The sequence below is a fragment of the Halichoerus grypus genome, chromosome 6, assembly GCF_964656455.1.
Source record: "Halichoerus grypus chromosome 6, mHalGry1.hap1.1, whole genome shotgun sequence".
NCBI lineage: Eukaryota > Metazoa > Chordata > Mammalia > Carnivora > Phocidae > Halichoerus > Halichoerus grypus.
In genome coordinates, this window is record NC_135717.1 from 47,519,964 (window position 1) to 47,529,497 (window position 9,534).

The 9,534-nt window shown below is 44.3% G+C and overlaps 1 protein-coding gene across 1 annotated transcript in view; it reads right to left on the reverse strand.

Moving 5' to 3' along the window:
* ITIH5 (inter-alpha-trypsin inhibitor heavy chain 5) overlaps positions 1 to 7,414 on the reverse strand; it is a 77,327-nt gene extending 69,913 nt beyond the window's left edge. The window contains exon 1 of the mRNA XM_036114367.2: positions 7,226 to 7,414. Within this exon, the coding sequence (XP_035970260.2) occupies positions 7,226 to 7,315 (90 nt within the window). The 5' untranslated portion in view covers positions 7,316 to 7,414. The remainder of the gene's footprint in view (positions 1 to 7,225) is intronic.
* Positions 7,415 to 9,534: the final 2,120 nt, after the last annotated feature.

Here is a 9,534-nt window from a genome sequence, read left to right on the forward strand (position 1 = left end):
CCAAGTGACCACCACCAATCCACGATGGACAGGTTGTGTAAGCAAGACATAAATGTGTGGTATTTAAGACACTGAGATTTTTAAGACATTGTTACCACAGAATAACCTAGCCTATCCTGATTAATATATCCATGGCACATTTTAAGTGACTAAATCTGGTAATAAAACATTATAGAAGGGAAAAATGAAGGGGGGGGAAATTGGAGGGGGAGATGAACCATAAGAGACTATGGACTCTGAGAAACAAACTGAGGGTTCTAGAGGGGAGGGGGGTGGGGGGATGGGTTAGCCTGGTGATGGGTATTAAAGAGGGCACGTTCTGCATGGAGCACTGGGTGTTATGCACAAACAATGAATCATGGAACACTACATCAAAAACTAATGATGTAATGTATGGTGACTAACATAACATAATAAAATAAAATTTAAAAAAATTGTATTTAACATGATCTAATTTTCATAAGTGTAAATGTTTCTATGTGTAGAATGTGCACCACAGTGCTAAGGGCTGCTACCTTTGGGTGGTTGAATTATTTTTCTTTAAACTTCCCTGTATTATCTCAGTTTTTCACAAATTAACATGCTTTACTTCCGTAACAGAAAAAAACAATAAAGATATTTCTGTTTGGTAAACTAAAGTCATAACAGTAATGTTTTAATCCCTATCCTCCTTTGATCTCCCCTGAAAAAAAAATATAGATATTGTAAATTGTAAATTATCATTATAAGCCATTGTAAATTATCATTATAAGCCATTACAGAGCCTCCTATTCTATAGAACATGGAACAGGAGAAACAGTATAGGATTTAGGTTGACACCCACCACCCTGAGTCCAAATGAGAACCAAACAATTAGTAGGATGATACTGGTTTCTCTCTCTAAAATGAGGTTTTATATCTGAGACACTGTCCATGGAAAGCCAGAATAAGCATTCTGGGCAAGGTCTTCACCAGCTCTGCAGGTTCACGTCAGGTCTTTCTCTTCCTCAAATTGTGGAATAGGCTGGGGACCACTTAACGTCTCAATGGTCAGAAGGAAAGCCCAACCTCTCTCAGGTATTATTATCTGTGATTGATCTCAAGTATTTTCTTTGAAGTTTCGTCCTCTGTAAAATAGGTTTTCCAAGAAAATAAACAAGCTTTCAGGAGAACAAGAGAAGTTTGTTTTTCATTTTTGAGATGACTATCTGATGTCTCAGGGGATCGCTATGGCAACGCTTCAGTCCAAGTTTAAAGGAGATTGAACCAGAATCAAAGCTTCCCGGTGGAGACAGACTCCTGGTGCCAGTGAGGATTGGAACTGGAAATGACACCAATGTCGTCATCATTGTTTTTAGTTAGGAATTCCTGATCCCTTTTATGGTTCGAGTGTTTCCCAAAGCCTCATAAGAATTTGGGAGTGGGGTTTCAGGACAGATATGTAACTGACTCCAGCTCACTGTTAAGGGTGCCATGAGTAGTGATCTCAAGAGCTTGGAGTTCCAAATCATAGACTTAGGAGATGGCCCAAATAAGATTCTTTATTCTTCCTGAGCTGGGCTTATTCAGCATTGGAACAGAAGATGTCCAGGCCACAATATTTATTGAGAAACATAAGCCAGGATCCTTGCCATCAAGGACCATACTATATAACTTGAAAGAAAGAAAAGTACTCATGAAAGCTTAATAGAGAGGGTGCTTTTTGTAAGTTACAAAGGAAATGGAAAAAAGTAGAGTTTGCTATGCCCCTGAGTGACCATGAGAGGCTCTACACTAGAGGTGTGGTTGAACCAGTCGTGCAGGCATTTGCTGGAGTGGGACGAAAGGGCAGGAGAAACTGATGGAGCATCAGGTTCAATACAGGAACTATGCTGAGAAATAGCTTCAGAGACCTACCACCACTTCTCAAACTTGTATGGACCAAGCAGCACTCACTACCAGGAGTGAGAGGGTTAGTGAAGATTTCCTTTGCACAAAAAATGTAGCAATAACACTGTCGGGGCTGTGGAGTCTAGAATCCCCCATCTACATTATCATTTAGTCCAGCTACAGGTAAAAGACAGCAGGGATTGCTTAAATATTCATAATTTGAGTAATACGGACTGTATTTTCCCCCCAGATTTATCACAGTGTTGGATCAGTATTAGAAGAAAGAGAAATACCCTTAGAGCTTTCCAAAAGGTCCATAAATGGGAAAGAGCATGGGAAGAGAGGAAAACAGCGAAACCTAATTCTAACCTGGGTGAAAGATACTCAGAATATGCAGAACACAGACATTCCCTCTTGGCATGGATGCTGTAATGACCCAGGTTGACTGAACAGAAATGTCTGGGTTCCATAACAGATCCAAGGGATGCTGCATTTGGGCCAACCTCAGCCACACCCTCATCAAGGGACAGAAGGGGAGAGTTCCTACAGGGCTCTGTACTAGGAACCTACTTATCATTTGGTCCCTGTCCGCTGGGGGTGTTCTGATCCTGAAAGCAAGAGCCAGGAACTCAGGAGTCTGGGCCTCAGAGATGTGCTAGAGGGCCTGACACAAAACCTATGGCCACAGGTTGGAAAAGCACTAGACTCGCAGTCCGTCACCTGGGCTGAGAACAATTCATCTGGGAAGATTCCTTCCTGTTTGGGTAATGACATGCTTTGCACAAAAGTTTTATTCCTTCAGAGTAATGTTGCTGCAGGATGTTCAGCTATGATTAGTTTGCAATTCAGGGGCACCCATAATCTCAGCCATGGAAGAAGAAGAAACTTCACTTTTGGGCTACAATTCCAAACAATTTCCAGGTAGTTTAAAAAAAAAAAGAAAGGCAACTGGCCTTAGGCAAGTCACTGTTTCTTTTCTTCACCTGTGAAAAACAAGGGAAATGGACTTTGCCTCTAGGAAAATAAGGAGATTCAGGAATCCCACCCCCATCCCCCACCCCCGCCCTGGAAATGCTTAGGTCTCCTTCCCATGGCCCCATCTTCCTAAATGGAGCCAGCCAGCTGGTCGTTAGCTACAGGGAGATAGCCGGGGTCTCCGACCGAAACCCTGACAGCACTGGAGGCAAGACTGCTTTCGATGAGCATCCGAGGTGTGGGGGAGATTGCTGGGTAGGAAAATGAAGTCAAATACAATTCATGGATCCGGTTCTCAATACGTCCCTCTCCTCCCTCCCCCTTCCACTCGATGAAACAAGAGACGGCTGGTTTGGGAGTGAGTAAATCTCTGGACTCTCTCCCACAGTATCCTCCTTCCCATTCATTTGACGACTCCTTTTTAACAATCACACCCATGCCTCTAAAGGAGACAGTCCGGAGTGGTTTGGAGCTCACAAAATCTTTTAGTAACTTTACTTTTTAAAGAGTTAAGAACAAAACCAAAACCAAAAACTTGTCTTGATTCTTGATTTGTGTTTCCAAATGCAGAGGTTTGGTTCTGAGCGGCAGATTATAAAAAACGAAAACTCCAGAAATTCTCAATTCAGGGAATCAGAAATGTATCCCCACAATCGATGTGGTACTACAAGCATATACTGAACACTATCCATATGCCAGAAGTCGCAAATAAAAGTGACATTGAAACAAATTCTATTACGTTATAAATATGAAAGTGGCTTGGTCTTTGGAGGAGTCCGTAAAGCCCAGCCTTGGCATTCAGCACACCTGGGTTCTAATCCAGGCTCTGCACTTGTCACTAGGGTCTGTCACTTCCCCTAGGGGGAATTCTGTGGTTCTCCTGGAAAGTAAGCACACTAAGACTTTCCTTGCAGCGGTAGTCAGAGATTTAACCAGGTGGTCCATAAACAATAAAAATAGCTAATATTACTTTGGTGCTTACTGAATGCATGTACTCTGTGTGAATTAACCCACTTACTCTTCACAGCAACTATAAGAGAAGAAGTGGGTTTATTATTATTATTTAGAAGCTAATAAAATGTAAGCTTCAGGATCCCTCACTTGCACAGTCCCTCAACAGTGGCTGATGTCTGTGGTGTTTGTCAGCCTTTAAAAAGGTGGCATTTGTTGTGAACTGTTTATCACCTTAAACAAATGTCCACTTTAGCACCTAATTTTTGTGGTCATAATTTGATATTCTTTTTCTTCAAGAGGGCCCTGCCAATTACATAAACTTGACTTGCCTCTAAAAACCTAGATCCACCCCTGCCAATGAGAGTAACAGTTCTATCTTGCAGATGATGAAACTGAGACCCAGAGAGGTTAAGTTACTTGCCCAGGTACACACAGCCAGTTAGTGCTGGGATGCAGATTTGAACCTAGACAGTCTGGCTCCACTTGGAGTGCTCTTCACCATATCCTTTATTGCTTCTTATTATTTTTACATAGAGCCACTAGCAAACTCTGTGGGACATTAGGAACACTCAGTAATTAGTGGCTATCGTTATTTTGTAAATTAGAAACTGCTTTTGTAGTAATAGGAATACAGCCCTATCCTGATTTAAGGAAACAATATCAATTTGAAATTTAGGAAACAGATAAATCTGTAACAGGCTGATTTTATACAAGAGACTTCCTTTTTAATATTAATTTCCTGAAAGATTCTTTTAAAGTAATAATATTCTACATGTGGTTGGTGGATCATCTGTATCAGAATCACCTGGGCCCCACCCCAAACCTAATGGATCTAAACTGAAGGGAGTGGGGTGGGGGCTCAGGAGTCTGCATTTTTTTTTAAGATTTTATTTATTTATCTGACAGAGGGAGAGAGAACACAAGCAGGGGGAGTGGCAGGCAGAGAGGGAGAAGCAGGCTTCCCGCTGAGCAGGGAGCCCGATGCGGGCTCGATCCCAGGACCCTGGGATCATAACCCAAGCTGAAGGCAGACGCTTAACTTACTGAGCCACCCAGGGCTCCGAGTCCGCATATTTGATGAGCGCCCTGAGTGTCCTTTTGCATACCAAAGTTTGAAGATCACTGCTGAGAGCAGTCCCTTCCTCTGGGTAATATTTACAAATGGGGTGGAGGGCCAGAGGGGATGAAGTAACTTGAATTTAAGGTGTTATTAGTAATATTGCCAATTGAAGGTAAGCAACAAATAACAATTGCAATGCAAGCTAATAGGCATGTTCTTGGACATTAAAATTTACATAAAATTGACATACTCATTTACATTTATAAATTAAGTTTACATATAAATTTGAAGACCAAAATTATGGAGAATAAGCACTAACTCCATTGCTAGGTACTGTTTGAAGTTTCAATCTTCAAAATCCTTTTAATTAAGTAATTTCACCATCCCCATTCTAGAGATGAGTGAACAGAGACTCACAGATAATAAGTAACTCTCCAGGGAGTGCAGGGCCAGGATTTGGACCCAGAAAGTCTGGCTCTGGAGCCTGTGTTCCTAAATCCTACATCACACACACACACACACACACACACACACACACACACACACACACACACGTTGTTACTTTTTTTTAATAGAGATAAAAAGGTAAAATTTGCAAATTTTCATAGAATTTCGTATCTTGGGAATTTCTGTCTGAGTCATTTTCAAGATGTATAAGTAGTGCTGTGGTTTGAAGGCAGCATGAAATCCCTAAAATGGGCCAAACGCATGTTATTCTATGCAGGAAAAGTTTAGTGTTAAGCCTACTTGCACTGGCAGATGTTGGAGCTTTAATCCCTCCTCCTAGCTCATAAACAGAATCCTTGTTTTGGTTCCTCCCACACTTTCCTCCCTCCACCCCCCCAAAACTTTCAAGCTCTTTACCCCAAATTCCTTCCCTCTGCGCTTCAGCAGCCCAAGCCTGATGGCAAGAGCTAACAGTAAGTGCGGACACTGTACCAAGCACTTTAGGAGTATTAACTTTTCAATCCTTAATACCCTATTATTTCCCACAGTTTACAGATTTGGAAATTGAAGCTACCAGTAACTTGCCCAGCATCCCAGAGCTGGACAGAACCAGGAATCAAACCCCAGCCGCCTGACACCAAGCCCATGCCCTTAGCCACTGACGAACACATCTAGCATTTATTGAGCGCCCACTGTATACCAGGTCCTTGACACAAACTAGCAGCTGGCTCCTTAAAGTATGCTCAAAAGGAGCTGTATGCCCTGCCATGACCAACCAGAAAGGAAGGCGAAGAGAAATTAAATAGCCTGTCCGGGCCACACAACTGTAAAGGGCAAAGTAAAGACTAGTCTTTCTTTCTGGATCCAAAGCGGGCACTTTCCCCCCTCCACCTCTCAGCCTCCTGGACTCTGTCCTGGTTATTCCTCCTGATGACCCTATAAGAGAAGTACCATTTCTTTCATTGTGCAGAAAGCACATCCATGGGCAGAGTCAACAAGAGAGTAACTGTCTTCCAGATCTGCTCTTCAGAGCAAGCTGCTAGAAAAGTATGTCTACTGATCTCTTGTTCCCATCCTGTGAAACATGCTTTAAGCTAAACAATTTTAAAATAATTTAAATGATACATGTGGAAACAGCACCAGGAGATGTAGATAAGCACTGCCTACTTTATTTGGGACACAGCCATTTCCCCCATAAGGTCTTTACATTGATATTTTTGTCAATTCGTTTTATATTTTTCAAAAAGCTTTTCTGTTCCTCAGACATGGCAATGAGATTTTATACTTGCAAGTTTTTATCCACCTGTGAGGTTGAGCCTTTCAAAACAAACTCTGGCAGATGCACAGAATATTAACTCCAGTAAGTGAACCCTCGGTTTTTGGTCCTCTCCGACCATCAGGCCACCTTTGAACTGCTAACCCATTGATAAGAACCTGATGGGAAAGTCGAGTTCCCCTGGTTTTCGTTCCCCTGGATGGGGAAAGTGGAGGAGAGTTTGCAAGTTCTAGATTGTGCTTTTTTCTCTGAACAGCTAGGAACAACAGTAACAACACACCACCCCATACTTGCATCTTAAAGAAGAAACTTGGTAATTGGCTTGGGGCTCTCTCTCTCTCTCAAAACTGAACACCGTCAACAACAGGAGCCAATATTTGGTTCTGCAGAGCTTTCAAGTCCCAGACACAATTCTGCAGGAAAGTTCACCATCCAAACTCTTGCCAAGGGTGACCAACAGATGGAGAAGCTTGCGAGCAGAAGACTGGGGATCGGAGAGGAGAAGGGGGGACGATGTGACAGGAGGTGGGGGTGATCCCTCCCTTCCCTGCGTCCAGGAGCCATTCAAGGGAGTCTGTCCAACAGCCACGCGCCGGAAGAAGGCGGCGGGAAGGGATGGCAGCCTGCGCCCCGGGCCATCTCTAGGTCCTCCCAAATCTACTTACTTGTTCCGAAGTGTCATCCCGGGTTCTCGCGTCTTCCAGAGACCCCGCGCAGAGCGGCAGCCCCAAGCACAGCCCTAGCAGCAGGAGCATGGCGGGGGCGAGAGCGCGTCGGTGGCACTGGGACGAGGCGGGTCGCGCGCAGGGGACAGCTCCGGGGCGCCGTGGCTGCAGACGTGCTCCGCCCCCCTCCGGGCCCCGCCCCCGCGCGCCCCGCCCCCGGCCCGCCCCGCGTCCACCCGGGGCCCAGTTGGGGCCCTCCTGCCCCAGGGAGAGGCCCCGCAGGCCAGCCTCACCGCGAGCCCAGCTCGCCCCCGGGTCTCCTCCGCGGCCCGCCCTTCAGCTCCGCCTTCCTCGCCCCATTTCCCTCAGTCGCCTTCTGCCGCCACCTTCAGGGCTTGGGACACCTGCCACCCGACCCCCAAATCTTTCTCTCCTGCAAGGTGTGAAATGCTTCTTCCCGGACTAGCTTAAGTTCCTGTGGCAGGAGGATACGGGAGTAGCCCACCACCCCCTCACCTGCTCTATATACCACTCCCCCACCTGCTGTGTCTACCACATCCCCTCACCTGCTATTAATACTACCCCTTGCCTGCTGTATATACCAATACCCCCCATCTGTTCTATATACAACTCCCAACCCGCTATATATACCCCCTGCCCTCACCTGCTATATATACCACCCCCCAACTGTTCTACATACCACTCCACCTGCTGTGTATGCCACCCCCTGCCCTCACCTGCTATATATACTACCACCACCACTCCCCACCTGCCAGCATAAAGCCAACATGAAACCTTCTTACTTCTGCCCAGGGAGCAGCACGTGCTTCTTGGCATCCTGCATTGAAGCTTAGAAGCCAAATCAAGGGACGCTAATTAGTGGTTTAATGCAGAAAGTACCAGCAAAGTTGTCCCCTTTTATGCAGTTCTGGCTTAAGGGGGCAGAAAAGGAGAGGCTAGAATGGAACTGCGTAGCATATTTCTAAGTGAATATCACTGTGTGTGTTAGTTACAAACTATTGGTGGTGATTTCTGATCTGCCATAAGAATTATTATCTGCCAACTCTCCACACGCGGGCTTTCACACCTTGTGTCATCTTTTTATCTGCTAGACACACAGTGTAGCTAGAGCCACTTGTTTATTTCAACTTTCAAAAGCCAGTCGCTTTGTCAAAGATGTTTTCTCTGTCTCTATAAAAACTGCATCTAAATCCATGAGCTGAATGATAGTGAGAGACTGGCAACAACCTTGATGGCCAAGAACAGGGAAGTGGCTAACTCAAATGATGGAACATCCATCCTCTGGAATATTAGGCAGCCGTTAGATAAGAATCACAAGGTCTGGAAACATGAGAAAGGTTTGCAGTGTAATCTAGAGGAAAAAATCAGATTACATAACCATATCAACAGTATGATTATAAGGTAAAAATACAGACACATGGACATAAGAACTAGGGAAAAAAACATGAAAAATGAAAAGAATGGATGGTTAGTTTACGGTGATATCTCTTCTTAAAATATTTTATTTACTCTTATTGAAATGCTGTTTGTTCAACAAAGACATTAAGAAAGGAGGGAGAAACAGGTTGCCATTGTAAAAGAAAGGAAAGTAAAATCATTGTCATTAGCAGTTAATCATTTCCAAGCCTAACCACTAACTGAAATACACTCAACCAACAAGAAGCAACAGTAGCTGGTCCAGCGAGGTTTTACAACAAAACCACCAGTAAAGGAGAACTCTGAAGCAGGTCAAAGGATTTTTATTTTCAGTTCTTTGGCATAATCTAACCATGAGGTTGCCAATGTACCCCGTACCCAGGCTGACTCTGAAACTTGGCAGCATACGAATCATGTACACACCCTCTCCTCATTTCTAACTAAGGAGGATAGTCCCCAATCTTCTGGAATCAAAGCATGCCTGTTCCCCCCCACCCCCCTTAAAGGAAATACCCACTTGTGAACTGAAAGTTGAATTGGAACAAAGCTGGGTTTTTTGAAAGGGGACCACAGAACTGGGATCATGTCTTTGTCTTCCCCTTCCTACTGTTTCCCCTCTACGTCTCAACTCTTTTTGGCCTTCAGTCTGCTCTTTTCCCAAATCTGTCCCAACTGGTTTCTGCAGGGGTCCAAGGTCAAGAAAAAGGAGTTCTCCTTTCTTCATCTTGTAGGACTCTGCAATTCTACTGTAGGCCATGGGGCTGGGGCTTATGATGTTCATTTTGAGGACATCTTTACCAATTGGATCAGCAATTCCTTGAGCAAAAGCATCTCCCACAACTTCTAGCACTGTGCTAAATATATGGTTAGCA